The 19,324-nt window shown below is 52.2% G+C and overlaps 1 protein-coding gene across 1 annotated transcript in view; it reads left to right on the top strand.

Annotated features, from left to right (window-relative positions):
* The window catches only part of TCERG1L (transcription elongation regulator 1 like), a 218,398-nt gene that overhangs the window by 47,760 nt on the left and 151,314 nt on the right, over positions 1-19,324 (top strand). The window contains exon 4 of the mRNA XM_004050284.5: positions 2,748-2,936. Within this exon, the coding sequence (XP_004050332.5) occupies positions 2,748-2,936 (189 nt within the window). The remainder of the gene's footprint in view (positions 1-2,747; positions 2,937-19,324) is intronic.

The following is a 19,324-nucleotide window of genomic DNA, read 5'->3' as shown; positions in this document are numbered from 1 at the left end:
TTAAATGGATATTGCCAAGCGGAAGATGGCAGTCTGAAAGGGCTACATAGTATTTGGTTCCAACTGAATGGCCTTCTGGAAAAGGCAAAGCTAGAGAGGCCATAGAAAGATCAGCGGCTGCCAGGGGCTGGGGGAGGGAGGGATGAACAGGCGGAGGCCAGGGGAGTTTTAGGGCTGTGAAAATGCATTGTATGATACCACAGTGGTGGTACAATGGCTGTGAAAATGCTCTGTATGATCCTACAATGCCTCTGTCCAAACCCATAGGATGCCCAGCACAAAGGGTGAACCCCAGTGAACACTGTGGCCATAGTTAATAAGGTGCCATTGTCAGCTCATGAACCGTAACCAACCCACCGCACTGACGCCAGATATTCACGACGAGGGGAGTGGAGGCATCCATTAGGGAACTCTCTCTACTTTCTACCCATTTTTTCTGTAAACCTAAAGCTGCTCTATAACAAATTATATTTAATTTAAAATAGCTGTATATGCTCATCATAGGCAATTCCAAAAGAAAGGAGAGAAAATCAGCCATAATTCTGCCATCTAGATATGTTCATTATCACGACTTTCTTCTATTTTTTAACCACATCTGACATCATAGTGTTAAGTACCTCCTATATGCCTCCAAATGTCTAGCTCTAGCCTGGATGTCTTCCTTGAAATAGGGACTCTATAGGGTATGGCACTGAGCCCATCTGGAAGCGAATGCTGTCCCCTGCGCATCTGTTCCCATTAAAGCAGGCAGGATGAAGACATTCAGATGAGACTCAGAGCTGGCCTCTCCACTGCTCCACAGGCTCCGCTCCCTCCTGTGGCTCGCCTCGCTTGGAGTAAAACCCAAGTCATCCCCCGCCTATGTCTGCCGGCAAAGCCTGGCTGTCCCCCCACCCCCCACTTCCTCATCTCCCTGTATTCTGTGCCTTGAACACTGCACCTCATCCCTGATGATTTCCTTGCAGCTCCTGGAAGGCACCACACAGGCACTGGCCACAGGGCCTTCGCACGCCTGCTTCTTCTCTAGGGGTCAGCAGGGAGTCTCGCCTTGCCTCATGCAGACTTTTATCTATTTTTTCCTTCCCAGTGAGGACTTTCCTGGCCACCCCAGTCACAATTGAGGCCCACACACCAAGGCTAGATGCCCTCTCCCTGCTTTCCCACTATGCCCACCAGCCTGGAAAGTACAGAAAATCAACAAGAAGGATGAGCACCCTGCCTCTTCCCTACCTGGGAGGAACCTTCCCCGAAGGCCAGCCTTCCCAGTGTTTTGTTCGCTGCTCTGTCCCAAAGAGCTACAGCTGGAAAATGCCTGGCACTTGTCAGCTAAATAAAGACTGGTTGACTGAATGATGATACATTGCAGGAACCTATATGATTTTTAGCCTGTTTTATTTGCCTACTGTATCGTGAGACCTCGCTCTGGCACTAATGATCTTCCCTGATGTAATCGTGCTGGCCACTGACCATCCTGTGCACAGCGCACCATCCTTCATGCAGCCATCCTGCTTTTGCTGATATTTCTAGCTCCTCATTCTACACCTGTATCCTAAGGCACTGGGCATGTGGGTGGGTCACAGGACAGGACGTGCCAGATCAAGAGTTGTGAATTATATCAAGGTTTTAAAAACATATTTCCAAATTGCTGTCCAGAGCTGGCCAGACTAAGCTTCCACCATCCATATAAAATGGCACCTACAAAATACTTCTTAGATACCACATTTATTTGGGAAACTGAGGAGTCTTTTAAAAGAAAAAATGTTTTACTGAAAAGGCAGAGGAAGAAGCAAACTTTCAGATGCGTCCATTGATGTCAGAAAAGATGCCTGATTCCAAGCTTGCAGTCTGACTCCTCTCAAGGAGCGACCCACGCTGAGCTGGGTGTGGGTGTCTCTCCTGCAGCAGCTGGTCTGGTGACCGGCCACTCCCTGCAGGGCCCAGCTGAGCCTGGTGCCCTCTGGAAACCTCTCTCCGCCCTCTCCCTGCAGGGCCCAGCTGAGCCTGGTGCCCTCTGGAAACCTCTCTCCGCCCTCTCCCTGCAGGGCCCAGCTGAGCCTGGTGCCCTCTGGAAACCTCTCTCCGCCCTCTCCCTGCAGGGCCCAGCTGAGCCTGGTGCCCTCTGGAAACCTCTCTCCGCCCTCTCCCTGCAGGGCCCAGCTGAGCCTGGTGCCCTCTGGAAACCTCTCTCCGCCCTCTCCCTGCAGGGCCCAGCTGAGCCTGGTGCCCTCTGGAAACCTCTCCGCCCTCTCCCTGCAGGGCCCAGCTGAGCCTGGTGCCCTCTGGAAACCTCTCTCCACCCTGGCCCACAGCTGCCCCTTCTTCCAAACCACCCCCCACTTTTTTATGTGGCACTCCTGGGCCTTCACCGGTTTCTGCTCCAAATCACTGAGTACTGTTCATGGTCACTTCTGATTGGGTACTTAACACACTGGCACCAGGGACAAGCGGTTTCTCTTTAAGGCACCCGGGTCCTGGCTCGTCCCCTGGTGACTGTAAGCCTTGCAGCTCACTGAGCATCACACGGCCGTGTGTGTGCACTGGTTGCATGGCAGCGTTTGATTGATGGAGAACTCATCAGAAGCATTTGTTCTGCGGACAGTGGCACATACTGTGGGCCTCCATTAAAGAGGGGTAGCGCCCCCCTCACCTGTTTTCTGGGGGCTGATATCTTGCGGTAGCGAGATGGGCATCTGTCACCCATGGCCCTGGTCGTGCCCTTGCTGACCCTCTGCATCCCTCTTCCGCAGGTGGCTGCCATAACAGCCTTAAGCCGACCAGCAGCCCCGCCATTGCCATCGCCACCGCCGCCGCCGCTGCCGCCATGGTCTCCGTGGACCCTGAGAACCTCCGGGGCCCGTCCCCCTCCAGTGTGCAGCCGCGCCACTTCCTGACCTTGGCACCCATCAAAATACCCCTCCGGACGTCCCCCTTCTCAGGTAGGCTTGGAGCGCCGTCCCGACTCCTGGTGCTGCCTTAGCGAGCGCGCGGAGGCTTCCTGGTTAGATGCCCCTGGCCTGGGCCCAGGCGCTGTGGCACCTGAAGCCCAGCTCCGGTTGAGGGAAACATTCAGCTGGGGCCGTTTGGGCTTTGCTTGACTTCGGACCCTGCAAATCGACCCGACTCCACTGAGCCACCTTGTCAGGTCCACCCTGGCACTTCCTGCTGTAAAGCCAAGGTGAAAGCTTCCGTTTGAGGAAATGAGACTTCTCTTTACTAACTGGAATTTAGGGGGAGTCATGCATGCGTCTGGGAGTGCAAGCACTCCAGGAAGTTGTGATTTTCTTGCGCGGGACGTGCAGGCTGGCGTGCTGGAGTGGAGCCTGGTGAGTGAGCCCAGAGCCAAGCCGCGTGCTGCTCCCCCCAGGCAGTCCACTTGGCATGCCTTCTGGCCCTGGGCTGGACACAGGGGCTGGGGTCCCACCCACTCACAGCTTGGAGTACCAGAGGCTTGGGCTGCCACAAAGGCATTTGAACTCATTAATGCAGTAGACGTGCTCCCTTTCTGAGATGTCCTCAGGGCAGGGGCCGGGAGGGTGGCCATTCTGGTGTCCTGAGAGGTGTGAGATGCATTGATGAGGCACTTAGGGTAGATGGGAGGCCCTGTGTCCCATCTGCAGCTCTATTGTCCCTGCGTGTTCACAGGCATGCGTGTCCATCCATTAACTGTAACCTGCACACTTCGTGACCCAGACATCCTTGTGAAATGCCTGTTTCTTCAAACTTAGCAACAGCACCATTAATTTGGAATGACAGTGCCAATTCCCAGGAACTGAGGATTTACTCTATTATTTTGGTTTTAGTTCTTCATGTGAGATGGTAAAACTTGAAGAGAAATTCCATGGAAGATTGTATTAATATCGTTAATTGCTAGATTATCAGTAGCAGGAAATGTATCACTAGACTGTGATAGACACACACACACATAAATATATACCTACTACTTTATGGTAGAAAGACAAACAGCCTAGTTCCACGACTTTCCGATTTTTGGAGTGTTTGCAGTTTGTTGACTTTGTTGCTGGTAAATCTAATGTGGTCTTTTTCAACAATGGACCTTCGGCGTTTGCTATTTCTATGCTGGTTTGATGAATTAGTTGATAAGTCGGATATTGTATTCTCAAGATCCAAATCGTATTTCTATTTCAGCATGTCAGTGAACATGCATTTAGGGTGTGATGGAGAAAATAAAACACATGGATAATCTCGGTGTGGAACATAAATTACAGCTGTGTCAAGAATTTGGTTAAACCTACCAGTCCATTGACATGTATTAGGGGTGACTTACTGTTTTCAGAGGAAAATTAATCTTAGAACCAAAAGCTGTGTACCTCAGGGGCAGCTTCACTTTCCATATCTCTGACATGATTTATAAGGTGACATAACAATTAGGCATCCTCTCTTGTTTGCCTTTTATAAGGTTCCATGATCAAATTTGCAATAATGCGTGTTCAGTTAGAACGAGGCCAGCACCAACGTTATCTGTCCTGTAGATAACTGGAAAAATGGACCGACAGGAAGATGAAAGGGGCGTTACTCAGAAGGTAGCTCCTAAAATTGCCTTCCCGTTGCTGGAATTGATCCATCCGACCTGGAAACCCCGCCCATATGACAGGATGCAGGTTGAAGTTGAAATACCCTCAGGAGGCTGGGTCTGGACCGGTGATGAGCAGGTCTGAGCTGTGAGCAGCGTGGCCCAACCCAGGCTTCACGGGTGGGTGTGGTGCTGCCAGGGGCGCCCCTGGTGAGGGCTCCATTGGGAGGTGGGACTGCCTGGCAGTGCTGCCCTGGCGGCCTCCTCTGGACTCGGGGGCAAGGCTGTCATGCCCATGAAGAAAACCATCCTAACATGTCCCTGGGGTACTTTTCGAAAACCAAGACTTGACGGAGATGGGATAGAGAGCTGACCTATCTGCGCCATTCGGGCTGTTTTCTAAACCATCGCAAGAGGCCCACAGAACGATGGGAGCAAGGCGTTGTCTCTGCTGATGGGCGGTCTCAGCGAATGCCCAGGCAGCCCCCTAGGAAATTTCTGATACCCCTTAAAATAGATGAACTGGGCAGGGGCAGGACAAGGATGAGCTATCCCATGGAGGGGTGGGTAGAGGGAGTGGCCCCGGCCTGGCGGAGAGGAAATAGAAGGACATCAATGCAAAGCAGGTGCTGATGGACTCAGAAGAACACAGCTCACTCCAAAGTTTGCTCTATATTCAAACTGATTTTATAAAAGGATGTGACCTTTAATTTATCTACAGAAGAATAATCCTGTTTTTATTTGGAAGATAAGTTCCACTTTATATAAATGAGCTTGACTGTTTTACTTACATCCTGGACTTTGATATAAAAGTCAGTAACCTCAGAGCTCCACGTGGTTTAGCTTAATGGTCCCCAACTGGAGACAATTCTGCAACCCAGAGGGTATTTGGCAGTGTGACTATCCATCCGTTTTGGTTGTCATGACCTGAGGGTTGCTACTGGGATCTGGTGGGTAGAAGCCAGGGAAGGTGCCACAATCCTACAACCCCCAGGCAGCCCCCATGGTAGAGAATCATCTGGCCCAAAGTATAGGTAGTGGCTCTGTGGAGAAACCTGGGTTTGTATTATTAGAACTCTGCTTAAGGCACCGTGAAAACCTGTCTGGACACCCAGCTAAGCTGATCTGGGAGAGTTAACGTGGCACTATCCTGACCCTGAAGGAGCGGGCTCTGTGTTGGAAAGAGTCCACAGTCATAAAGATTGTGCTGAATTCGGTGCCTTGCACTAGATTTAGCTTACCTAAGATGCCACATAATACTTAAAGAGCCCGTGACCGGGTCCAGATTCAGCCGTGAACCGGGCTTCTCTTTCGGAGTGGTGTCAGCACGGGCAGGAAGGCTGGTCCCTGCTGCCCTCTCAGGGGATGAGGTGTCCTTTGTGTCCGTTGGCCTCTGCTTCACGGGGATCTGTTTATCAGGCTGGCCCCTCCCAGGCAGTGGGTCTCCAGCAGAGGTTGCGTCTTTCCATCCCCGCCCTGCCTGCACCCAACACAGCAGTTCCCCTGACTCCAGGGACAGCGCTCCCTTCTGAGCGTTGATAGGCCGGGCAGAGCCTGCCCCTGTTCCACTTACTCACAGAACTTTTTTCTTTCTTTCTTTCTTTCTTTCTTTCCTTCCTTCCTTCCTTCCTTCCTTCCTCCCTCCCTCCCTCCCTCCCTCCTTTCCTTCCCTTCCTTCCTTCTTTGTCTTTCTCTCTTTCTTTCTCTCTTTTTCTTGAGATGGAGTCTCGATCTGTCGCCCAGGCTGGAGTGCAGTGGTGCGGTCTCGGCTCATTGCAACCTCTGCCTCCTGGGTTCAAGTGATTCTCCTGCCTCAGTCTCCCCTGTAGCTACGATTTCAGGTGCACACCCCCATGCCCAGGTAATTTTTGTATTTTTAGTAGATGCAGGGTTTCACCATGTTGGCCAGGCTGGTCTCGAACTCCTGACCTCATGATCCGCCCACCTCCGCCTCCCGAAGTGCTGGGATTAGAGGCATGAGTCACTGTGCTCAGCCAAAGTGATTCTTCTTTTAAGAAAGACAGCATTTATTTTTAAAATTTGGCCCACCATGACTGAAGTGTCCAGGCCAGAAGAGTGAAATATGAGTGAGTGCTTTCGGTCTCTGGTAGAGCAGGTAACTACCAAACAGATATTAAAAAGGGCCATCTGCCTGGGAAGCCATTTGCCACCTGTTCTTTGCTTCCAGAACTATTTAATGGTTTAAATTTAACATTTTGTCCTGCCACAGAACAGCTGGGAAGTGACTATTTTTTTGTTCTGTCAGTAAATTACCAGCCAAGCTACATAACAAGTCAGAAAGTCTCCAAGCCAGAATTCTACCACGCAGCCTTTCATGTGGCTGTCGGCTTTCCTCATTAGCAAAATCTGCAGATGCTGAAGCAGGTTCTATAACAACAGTAATTCAGACATTTGGGAATAAGGTCTTTTTTTAAATCATCCAGGAATTGTTTCCTCCTCCACTATCATCAAAAATGCCATAATACATATTAACATTGTAAAGATTTTCAGAGACAAAAATACTGCAACAACATAATTGCTTCTACCTCAAGATTCCTGAAACTCATCTGGCATGTGCGGGAAGCACGTGTTCATTTCTACTGGAGGACTGAGTTACCTCTAGTGGAACACTTACTGGATTTAAACCAACAAACCAACAAACCCCTTTTGTGTAGTTTGTTACGCATGATAAGTGAATTCTTACTGAGAATGCAACTACAAGTTTCTGAGCTGGCATTATTACATTTAGTCGTATGAGGTGCCGACTTTCCCACTGTTGGGCTCTAAAGAGGAGAGCTGCTTTCACAGGGAAATCATTCCTATGAGCAAGGTCTGGCTCACTCGTCTAGAAAACGATGCTCCTGGGACCTCGCGTTCTTTCTGAGCTGCTCCGTTCCCTGTGCCTACCCTGAGAATCACCCTGACTTTAACTACGTTAGCCGTTAGCCATCTCCACTGTTAGCTCCAATTCACCCTCTCTTTGAAGAGAAAATGTGGAAATATATCATGCACGCCACAGCGTGCCTAAGGTTATGTCCAGTATAGAGAATACTAATACAATAGACACCCAGTGCCTCCCTCCGAGCCTGAGAAACGTGATGTTCCCAGTACCCCAGCCTCACCTCCTGCTCACCCCAGAGGTCACTGCTCCCCTGAAGATGTGCCAATTATTCCTTTGCTATTTTTAAAAATATATGTTTACCATATGCATATGCATTATCTCTAGACAATATAGTGCATACTTTAGTTTTTGTTAATTTCACATACATGTTAACATAGTTTGTGCATTCTTCTGCGATGGCCTTTTCACTCAGATATATGCTTTCTGTAAAGTCGTCCCTGCTGGTATGTGCAGTGGTGGTACCATCTTGTTCACTTTTGTGCAGCATTTGTTTGTGTGAAGTCATATAACACCTTGTCCCCTCTGCCAGTGGGGAATGTTTCCTGCCACCTGAAAGGTCAGACTCAGTTGTCCCTTCCTTCCTGCTGGAAGCACTATCTTCTCAGGACTCTCGGAAACCACACCCTGCTAGTGTTCTGCCTGGGGCATCTCTGCACAGATCTCTCAAGCCTGGTCCCTCCTCTCCCCCAGTGTTCCATAGATAAGAATGAGGCCGTCTCCAGCCCAGCCTCTGCCTCCTCCTGGAGCTCTAGGTTGATGGATGCAACTACCTCCACTTTCCAATGAACCCCTCAAGCCTCACCGCTCTATAAGGAAGTGTTGATGTCCCAACCCATGCTTCTCTTTATGGAAATCAAAACAAAAACACTTGTTTCTCCTGTGGTCTTTCAAGTAAACTTTTTCACCCCCTGCCACAAAGACTCTCCAGTTCAGTACGTTGCCCCGGGTCTGCCCAGGAGTCCGTGCCCCACACCAGAGGTCGTCCTGACGCCTCCTTTTGCCTGATGCCTCCTCTCCAGCCCCTCGGCACTGCCGTCCTCCTCCCAACCCACACCGAGTCCACGGTGCCTCCTCCTCTCTTTGCCCACCTTCCTGGTCCAAACCAAGATCTGTGGACTGAGGCTCTTGCAAGTACTTCTGTTTCCACTCTGCCCTATTTTCTGCAGAGGAGCCGGAGTTCACTTTTCAAGGACCTTTGTCAGGCCAAGTCTGCCCTTGCTTACAGCCCCCAAGGAGCCAGGCGCAGGGGCACCACCTGTAGTTCCAGTTACCCCGGAGGCTGCGGCTGGAGGATCCCTTGAGCTTGGGAATTGGAGTCCAGCCTAGGCAACATAGTGAGACCCCATCTCTAAAAATAAATAAGTAAATAAAAATAAATAAATCAATCAATACTTACTATATATATATATTTAAATCCAGTGATTGCCTGCTCTGGAGGTTAGAACAAATCTCAACTCCTCTGGAGTCTGGGGTCACTGTCTGTGTGACCCACCTGCACCCTTACTTCCTGAGCAGCTCTCCATTTGTCCCCCAGGCCTGATGGTGCCTCCCCAGTCTGTGAGGCCAGGGCTGCCCCAGGGCCTTCACACGGCCGGCCCCTCTGCCTGGACGCTCTCCTCCACCCCCTGGTGTCTCATGTGGCCAGTGGTTCCCCCACTGTTCAGGCCTCAGCTCCAGCACGTGGCCCGAGTCCTCCCATCCTGAAGTGGCCCCTGGAACGAACTCCTTCTCCTCACTGTTGCGTTTGCTTTTCAGCATTTATCATCGCCGGCAATTCTCTTCGGTGTCAATTCCTGGCCTGTCTTCTCTCCCCCACTGGCATGTCACACCCTCAGGGGCAGGGTCCTCCCATATCTATTCACCACTGAGGCCCTGGTGCCCGGAACGATTCTTGGGACAAAGTTACCTCTCATTGACTCTTTGCTGATTGAACAGCATCCAGCCACACCTGTGCACTGTGGTTATGACCCTCTTCAACGATGCTCTGGGGTGTTGGTCGACAGTTCTCTGTGTTCTCTATGAGATGGTGCAGAGATGGCTGCCCTACTCCGCAGACGTTCATCCCACACCCACGCAGCCCAATCCTAACAAACAGACAAACACAGTCAGGAAGCGTTCAGCACGGTGAATGCCGCATCACCCAGCCGCTGAATATGCTGGTCAGCTCAGCGTTAACCGGAATCTCTGATGGGAAGCTCAGGCAGAGAGTGAGGTGATCGTGACCCAGTCACCACAATCTTTAGGGATTTGAATTTCCCAGAATCCAAAATTTTCAAGCTGAAAGGCCTGTGGACTCTGGGCAACTGATTCCATTACTTAAAGCTGGGGGGCAGGGTCGAAGGCCACTGAAGACCAGTTTACCTAAATCCCAATACAAGTGAGGGGCAGAGTGAGGGTGGGACTCAGCAATCCTTTTCCAAGGATTTTCCCAGAATGTCGTTCTTCTGCATCATTGTCAGTCCCACCCACCAGCTGTAATTCCTGTCCATCTACAGAGCCACCGTGCTAAAATCAGTCACCCAGTGGCTGTGATGGTGGCTGGGCTCCTGGTGCTGAAGGGACACTGGTTAACTTCAGCTGTGTCCGCCTGGCAGGCACAGGCCAAGAGCCCGTGAGAGGCTGGATGCCTACTGTGCTGAGGACCCTCAGGGACAGTCTGTGACCGGCCCAGCAGGGAAGGCGCTACAGCCTCAATCAGGCACATGGCGGTACATGCTGCCATCCCCGGGGGTCCCTGTGGTCTTCAAGCAGGGACCAGATTTAGAAGTGTGCCTGGAAGGAGGGTGGGGAGATAGTTGGTCTGCAGACAGATCAGGGAGGAAGGAGTCACCCATGGCTGCTTTAATGAAAGCATCGTGCAAGGAGGCTGGTCACTACGCAGATCATGTTGCTGTAGCCACAGACAGGACATGTCATAGTGTACTCACTGCAACAGGAGCAGCAGCTGCTTCCCGGACAGGCCACTTTATTTAATTTGTGATAACAGCACTGTTGGAAATAGTATCCATGGTGGGTGGCTGTCAGAAGTGGGGAGAGTGACATGTGTTTCAGGACTTGGTAGAGGAGGCGGTCCCTGATGGGCGCTCGTTGGAGACGGCTGGTCTGCAGCTCACACAGGAGAGTCTTCCGGTCCCAACACTCAAATAGACCCGTTTGGTGCACGAATGAGATCCGTGCCCTAGGGGAGGACAGCCTGTGTTCAGGAGCATGCAGGCCTGTGTTTGCCCAGGGGTCTGGATGGGAGAAAGCTGACATTCAGGCCCATGTTCCATCCAGGGGTCTGGGTGGGAGAAAGCTGACATTCAGGCCCGTGTTCCATCCAGGGGTCTGGGTGGGAGAAAGCTGACATTTTGCTGTCCATACTTAAACTCTAGAGACCATGTGGTAGTTGCTCTGAACGAACATCCCTAAAGCAACATTGGTGCTTCAGAGTAGCTCCAGCTGTGGACAACCGTGTGGCAGGTCCTCAGTTACACATAGTATTACCATGTGACTCAGCCATTGAAATCAGGGTCTCAAACAGATATCTGTGCACCCATGTTCATAGCAGCATTATTCATTTTTCCACAAATGGTGGAACTGATCCGAGCGTCCATTGATGGGTGCATAGATAAAGAAAATGTGGCATATCTATATAGTGAAATATTAGTCAGTCTTAAAAAAGCAGGAATTGCTGGCACGTGCTGCAGCATGGAAGAACCTTGAGGACACGATGGTCAGTGAAACAAGCCTATAGGATTCCACTTATCTGAGGTCCCCCATCGGATTCACAGGAACAGATAGTAGAAGGGTGGTTGCCAGGGACTAGGGGAAGGGGAACAGAAAGTCATTGTTGAACCAGGACAGTTTCTGTTTGGGAAGGTAAAATAGTTCGCAGTGTGGATGGTGGTGATGGCGGGCATTAAGTACTGCCAATGTGTTTAATGCCACTGAACTGTATACTTCAAGATGGTTGAGACAGTAAATTTTACCACAATAAAAACAATAAGAAAAGGAGGTGTGTTCTCATATGCACATGAATGAAGTTTATTTGAGGGACCTTGGAGAGGGTCAGAAGAACAGCATTAAGTAAGAAACAGTGAAAACCTCTTCCTGCTTATACCCTTCATGGTGCCTTTCTGCATTTCCTCTGATCAGCTCTGCTAACGGCCTTTCCAGCGACCGGATTTCTGGTGACATCAGCAGTGCGGAACACAGTAGAAGCTGAGGTGTGAAGAGGAAAGGAGGCCCGGTAGCCTGGGTGAGGGCGGCTGGTGGAAAGCGCATGTGCTGTCCTGGAGGTGGCTGGCAGACTGGGTGGGGTCTGCAGAGAGCAGGGCCTGGGGGCTGGCCTGAGGTCTGTGACTGCAAGGATTCGCAATGAAGGAAGCAGCAGAGGGAGAGGGGCTGTTCTGAGCTGGGCTGGGAGGAGGGGCAGGGGGGAAGGGGGCAGAGAGTCAGGACTGGCTCCCAGCACAGGCAGATAGCCCAGTGAGCTGGGGTTGCTGGCCTGGGCAGAAGGGCGTGGGAGTGGTCAGGGCCACGGCAGAGCTCCAGGGGAACGAAGAGGTGGCAGTGTGGAAACTGACCCCTCTGCTGTCATTGTGTTTCCTGGAATTTCTCAGCTTCTTGAAAGGGACACCATACAGCAAAGATGAGTGTGTTCCCTGAGACGGACCCACGGCCTGAGAGTGTGATGATGTTCCGACAAGCCGGAGAATTTGGCTGGGCCCCAACTCTCCCAGGCATGAGCCATCTAGAAGCACAGGTGGGAAGCGGAGCCCAGTGTCAGTGGTGAAATGAGAGAGCTGCAGAGGGAAGGACTTTATGTGTCTGGCACGTCCTATGTCACATGGAGCCGTGAGAAAGAGGAATGTGGCTTGGGAGACCACCCAGCTACGGAGACCCCATGTGTCAAATGCTCTGCGGGCAGCTGAAAGTTTAGTCAGTGTTGATGACCAGAAGGCTGAGTGAGCTCATAGCTGGCAAAACTTCTCACTCCTTAAGAAGTCAACTAACAGGACGCTGGGCTCCCGGGCTAGGAGGAAGAGAGGCGAAGAGGGTGCTTTAGGGCAGGCCCCGGGCAGGCACTGCTGTCCACCATTTCACTGTCCCATCCCTGCTGTGGCTCAAGACTGGCTCCACTCACATCTAGGCAAGCGATGAGTGACGGCCAGGACTCGGTTCACAACCCATGTGTGTCTCCTCAGGATTCCCTGCGTTCGTGGAATGAGATTCCCCAACTAGGATATACCGGCCACCTTTCCCTGTGGAGGGTCTGATGCTATTGAAATGATTAGCGCTGACTTAGAACCCAGAGGAAAGAAGTGGAGAAGCATAAATCAGAAAAGGAAAATAGCCCACGATCCCTCCACCTCACTTAAACATCTGCAAACCTCTCAAAGGCTCTCGCGCGGTGTGTGAGTGACAGATTAGCCTGCGTCTGTGAGTCCTCATCTCGCAGGAAGCACTAGCAATTTCATTTTACTTCTTTAAGATTATGAACCTCCAGGCCACTTGCAGAAACCCCACCCAGTCTCAGTGTCTGGTGATTCTCCTTGACAGCCTCTGGGAGGATCTGCAGGGGAGCAAGGTGGGCTCTGCCAGCCCCCGTCAGGCATGCACGCCGCATGCAGCTTCATGTGAGTAGGCTGGGCTCCTGCCTGGTCTGTGATACCTCCTTGGTGCCCCGTGACTCAAATCATGCGGCTTTATTCCTCCAGGGTGTCCCTGGCTGCCCCGAACAGTGTTTGCTCTTGCGTTCTTTCTGAATGCTGGGGCAGGTGTGTGCTCCTTTCTGGGAGCAGAGCTTTCTTTGCTGGGAGGAGACAGTGTTTGAATTATTCTGTGAACAAGCAGAGAGTGCTGCTTTCTCTCCCCAGGTTCTTATTTGCCAGGCGGAATGCTTTTGTTTTCCTGCAACGATTTGAAGAGGAGGGGAGCACAGCCTCGGCTGCTCAGGTTAAGCAAGCCAGTAATGTGTGAGCCAGCGAGTGTGGCCGTCGTACCCATGGAGCTCCCAGCCAGGTAGAACCAGGAGTGGGAGAGTGGATATGTGATTCCAGTTTAGACTGGTGATATATATTTTGAAAGTTTGCACAAGTAGAAAGAAAGCTTACTTCTGAGGCTTTCCACAAAGAACGAAATTTATAATAATTACAACAAAAAAGAAAGAAAGAAACATGCTACTGGGCTGCAAGGACCCCAGTGTGTGTTTGCCATGGCTGGAGAGGGCCACTGTCCTCCAGGGACTCAGGGATGCTGCTTTAAACAGCTGCTGGGGACCCGGGTGGAGCCACTGTCAGGGCCATGAAAGCCCCTATGCTGGGGTAGCCGGGTGGAGCCATTGTCAGGGCTGTGGAAGCCCCTATGCTGGGGACCTGGGTGGAGCCACTGCCAGGGCCGTGGAAGCCCCTATGCTGGGGTAGCCGGGTGGCTTTCCAGAGCTTGCTGTATCCCCTTTATTTTTCTTCAACAGTGATATTGCCTCTGCTAAGAAGGCAGGAACAATCACTTATATCTGCTTAAGACAATGGACTGTAGCACAATGCAAAGAGTAAACCTGAGCTTTTGTAAATAAATCATTTTGTCCCAGCCCCCACCTGATGAATCAGTCAGCCGCCCCATTTTTGCTGAGTCCCTGCTGGATTCCCAGCATCAGGCTGGGTTCTGGCTGTTTACAAGTGAGCGCGAGAGGGAACCTTTTCCCTTAGGAGGATTCAGTGCCCCAAGTCAGAGGCATCGCCTCTGTGCACCAGGTCAGCTCCATCCCATCCTGCCTCTCCCTGGGGCGGCTGGTCCTGCCGAGGGCTGGCCTAGGGCACCATTCCAGGGATGGGCATGACCTGGAGGGCTGGGCACCCCCAGTCAGAAGCCGACTCTGAGACAAAGACTGGATGCGAGCACCGGTTGGGGGGACTGTGATGGGAGCAGAAGGAGCCTCTGCCGGGCGTGACACCCCATGGCACTAGGGCTCAGCTCTGCCGGAGACTTGGGCAGAAAGCCTAGTGCATGTTGAGAGTGTCCCACTCAAGGAGCAAAGCTATGTTTTTCCCAGTGACTGTCAGCTGCATGTGTTTGAGGGCAGCACGGGGGCTCTCATTCCCTGTGTTCCTGCCTGTCCCGAACTAGGCTAAGATGGCCCTCCAGCCACACACAGCCCAAGGCAGAGATAGTCTAGGGGGTCACGGGAAGAGTCCATTGGCCTGTGTGGGGGAGGCAAGGCTACGGGAAGGTACTGGGCACCAGGTGTGGCTGACGGGTGGAGTGTGGCCCTCCGAGCCAAGGAGGGCAGAGAGAGAGATCAGCCTGGTGTGCTTTGTGACTTAACCTCTCTCAAGTTCATAATTAATACGGCCTCAGTGCTAGGGACATGGAGGCCTTTCTGTCATTGTCCTGGCTCTGACATTTCTTGCCAAGGCCAGGGTCCAGTCCTGGGTGGCATCTGTGTCGTGTGTGTGTGAGTCATGTGTGTGTGTGTCCCGTGGGTGTGTGGGTATGAGTTTATCAGTGTGTGTGAGTCGTGTGTGTGTGAGTTGTGTGTAAGTAGTGTGTGTGTGTGAGTCGTGTGTGTGTGTCCTGTGGGTGTGTGGGTGTGAGTTTATCAGTGTGTGTGAGTCGTGTGTGTGTGTGTGTCCTGTGGGTGTCTGGGTATGAGTTTATCAGTGTGTGTGAGTCGTGTGTGTGTGAGTTGTGTGTGAGTAGTGTGTGTGTGTGAGTCATGTGGGTGTGTGGGTGTGTTTACCAGCGTATGTGTGTGTCGTGTGTGTGTGAATTTACCAGTGTGTGTATCACGTGTGTGCATGTGTGTGTGCGTATGAGTCGTGTGTATGTCGTGTGTGTGTGCGTGTGTGTGTGCACATATGAGTCATGTGAGTATGTGGGTGTGAATTTACAGTGTGTGTGAGTGTATGCGTGTGTGTGTATGTGCACCTGAGTCACATGGGCATGTCGGTGTGAATTTACAGTCTTTGTGAGTGAGTGATCTGATTGAGGCCATGGCAGGAGGCAGGGGAGAGGTGGTGCTGCTGGTGGTGGGGATGGAGAGAGAGCCTTGTTTGAGAATCAGGTTTGAGAATCATTTGGAAAAGGGTAAATGGACCAGATGTGTGAATTGATCAAGGATGGACGATGGGGACAGAGAAGGGAAAGCTCATCTCCTCTAAAATCTCTTGGGTGTGCTGCCACCATTGAGGGTGGTTATTCATCCAGGGTTCTTTTCACCACATGTGTTCTATCTTGTCCTTCTCACCATCTGATAACTCCTCTGCCACAAAAGCCTTATCTCACATTCATAAGCCCCAGGGGCTCGACCAGGGGTGGGTCTTGCCGGAGTTCAGGAATCATTTGGTTCTTGACTGAGGACACTTAAGGAAGGAGCTCCTGGGGACAGAATAGGAATTAAACACAGCCTGGGGCTGGTAGGTGATGCTGATCTACATATGCGTGTTTCAGAATGTGATAATGGTGGAAAGGAAGGCGAGGATATAATTTGCTGTGGCGAATGTGTAAGACTTGAATATCTAATATTCAATTTATAGTAATTAATGGAAACTAATATACACATGCAAGCCACTTTGTGTCTGCCCAGCACAGGGTACCTTTGAGTAGGCACAGCATGGGCAACCACCTCCAGTGAAAATGTGCCCGTCGCTGTGTGTGGTGTGGATGTGTGCATATGTGTGTAATTCAGTTTACTTTCCTGTTTTGGGATGGCACTGTGGCACCTGGGCTTGGTGGCTGCTGAACGAGCTGGCATACTCCCCTCCCTACACATCTCACCCCACCAGCTTGGGAATCTGTTGTGCCGCAGCTCCGGGGTCGTGGGTGAGAGGGCGCCTGCTATTTGGTTTGAACTCTGAGTCTCATAGTCCTGTCTGCTGAGTGTGCGGCCCCCACCTCTATGCTCCCGGCGGGGGGATGCCTTGTGGGGGTGTGTGGCTGGGAGGCCGTCTCACTTCTGGGGATAGCCCAGCCTCAAGGCTGGAAGGTGGCTGCCCAGTTCCTCCTCTTTGGACCAAGCTCCTTTGCTACGGACTTCTGCCGCATCCCTGAGTGATCCCGGAGTTCTGGCTCAGGCAGGCACCCACCACGGGAGGAGGAGCTCCCTGTGGGGTGGGGTGGGGCAGGGGAGGGAGAGGAGGAGATTCACAAGCCCTAACTTGTCCTCTCTTTTCTGCTGTCCTTCTCCAACTGGGAAATGCCTCCTCTCACCATAACTTTCCGCATCCTTGTGGAGACTGTAGTGTGCTGTCCCAGTCATGTGGGGCCTGCCCTGCCCACGTCCCAGCCTCCATCACTGTGTCCCACCTGGCCTGGCCAGCAGACCCCTCCCGGTCCAGCATGGCCGCCCTCTCCAGCACACACCTGCCCCTCTTCTCTCCTCGCTCAGCACTTCCTAAGCCTCTTGGCCCCCAGCCTTCCTTCATGGTGCTCGCCATGCTTCTGGCCAACAATTGCTCATCCTCCAGCACTCAGCTCGTGCCATCCCCAGAAAGCCTCACTGAGTGCAGCCACCCCTCTGCCACTGTCATGCACGAGGTGCCATCTCCCTGCTAGGCTTTGAGCCACACAGCCAGGCTGAGGTGCAATCCCCCCTCCAGCCAGGGGATGGGCCCTGTACCCAGGAGGTGCCCAATCAAGGCTGTGGCTCTCGTGAACCCAGCAGGGCTGGTTCTCTGTGTCTCACCAGAGCCTCAGTGTTTCCAGAAGACCCGGCACTTGGGGGGCTCTCGGCCTCTGTTTACCCCGTCATTCCCATCAACTCAGCAAGGGCCCTGGGCCTTGCTCCCTGGCGCTGCCTGCTCTGGGAACTCTTCCCACCTACACTCCCATCCACCCGAGGCCTCTGTCACCCAGGCCCTTGCAGGACTCCTGGCCAGCCCTTCCATGAGGCCCTGCAGCCCACCCCGCAGAGCTCTGATACAAAGGCCCCGTGCGCACTTCCCACCCACTGCACCCCTCCCGCCAACTCCGAACTCGACCAGCTTTTTATGAGGATGATACACTAACCTGTACCGAGGAGCAGTGGCAGGAGCCCCTCGGGAAGGTCCCTGCCTGTTCTGGGCTGTCGCCACTGAAGGTTACCAGAGAGCCACATGTGGCGGCGGCCTGTGGGCAGGACACGTGGTTTCCCAGGGAGGACCGTGAGCTGCGGGCTTGGTCATATTTCCTGTCGCTGCCCCCGGAGAGCCGCCCCTTCGTTTTGGGTGGAAATGCAGAAGACTGGAGGGAGGGAAGCCCTCTTCAAGGGAAGTGACTGTGGGCTTTTAGGAAGCCAATGTCGACTTCAACTTCTCAGTTTTTTTTTTTAATTATTATTTTAAACCAATTAACAAGCTATGATGTTGGCTGTTATTCCCAAAAATAATTTATCATAAACAAACTCAGAGAGTCCCAAAGCGGTAGGCCTGGCCACACTGCCTGGTGGATTAAATGCTGTAATTATCATTGCTCCTGCAGGTTCCTTTCATCTCACTCTTTAATTAGGTTTTGCTGACACTTTTTCTGGTGTGTGTTGGGGTCACAGTGCCCTGCTCTGCACACTGGTGGCAGCAGTACCAATGAGACCTTTCAGGAGCTCAGAAGATCCCACCAGGCTCCCATCAGCCAAGATTGTGGCCGGGGGCACGGTAGCAAGCCAATTACTTGGGTGGAGCTGGGCTTTGTCCAGGTGCCTTCCAGCAGCTGAGGGGTTCCCCCACTCTCCTGTGCCCAGCACACTCCCACCCAGTCCCCCTGCAGCATCTGCCTCTGTTACTGATGCTCTTCCTGTTCCCCAGTGTCCTGGGCAGGAAGACATCTGGCCCTGCCTGTGCTCATGGACATGGGATTTCACAGTTCCCTGCCCATCTAGGGGGTGGTGGCATGGAGACTCTAGGCAGCTGCTGATGTCTTCTCTCCCTGGGGGACACCTGGGCCCACTAGTCCATGGCACTGTTGAAAGTGCGCAGGTGACTTCATCCACAGGTAAAACTCTTTCAGCCTGGGCCAGGATTTCAATGGCTGTGAGCTCTGGAAGCCCTCCCCAATTGGCCATCCTAACCAAACCCTCCCCAGGGAGTTCCACGGCACCCTGGGCGTTACTGAGACCAAAGTCCTGGCCGTGGCTGGAAGGGGCTACCACAGGGAGTGAGAGCTCACTGCTGTGTACTCTGGAGACAAACTCTAACTGTCCCCTCCACCTCAACCATGGGGGCATCACACTTCTTGCAGTTTCTTCCAGCGCACCTTAAAGAATCTTAGCCAGCTGCTGAGAGGCCCCTCCCCACCTACTCCCAAAGCACCCCTACTCTGCATGCTCCACTCTCCCAGGGCTGCCTGTTCTGAACGTAAACCTCCCTCTCCCCTGGATGAACTCCCTGAACTCCCGGATGAAAGCACGTGCCTGTTCCATGTGGGTGCACCTGACACTTCTGCTCCTGGTATTTCTCATGCTTCACGGTCACACTTTTTCATACTTATTTTTACTCATGTGCCTGTACCCATGGAGGGAGATGGCTGGTGATGAGCGAGGGCCTCCTGCCCCAGGACCCCGGGCCTCCACCCCACGGGCAGCCTCTTCCGATCGATGCATCTTTTATTTTATGTCTTGGGTTTTTGCGAGTTAACTTTTCCTTTATAATTACACAGTTGATATCTTGATCTCTGGGTGTGTCAATTTTAGACAATGGCTGTTGACATCTTGTGAAAGGGGAAGATAGTTTTCGTTGTCTGTTGCTGCACAGCCGAAACCTTAGCTTTTGTGGGATAGCAAACCATCCCCAAATAGAGAGCTTTTGAATAATGGCTGTTTATGTAGCTCACGATTTTGTGAATCTCCAATTTGAGCTGGGCACAGTTGGACAGTTCTTGGGCTTTTCTCAGTGACCTATCTCATGATTTTGTTATTTCCAGCCCAGCTCAAATTGCAG

The sequence above is a fragment of the Gorilla gorilla genome, chromosome 8 (genome assembly GCF_029281585.2).
Source record: "Gorilla gorilla gorilla isolate KB3781 chromosome 8, NHGRI_mGorGor1-v2.1_pri, whole genome shotgun sequence".
NCBI lineage: Eukaryota > Metazoa > Chordata > Mammalia > Primates > Hominidae > Gorilla > Gorilla gorilla.
The sequence above is the reverse complement of the archived record's forward strand: the minus strand, read 5'-3'. Positions and strand labels throughout refer to the sequence as shown.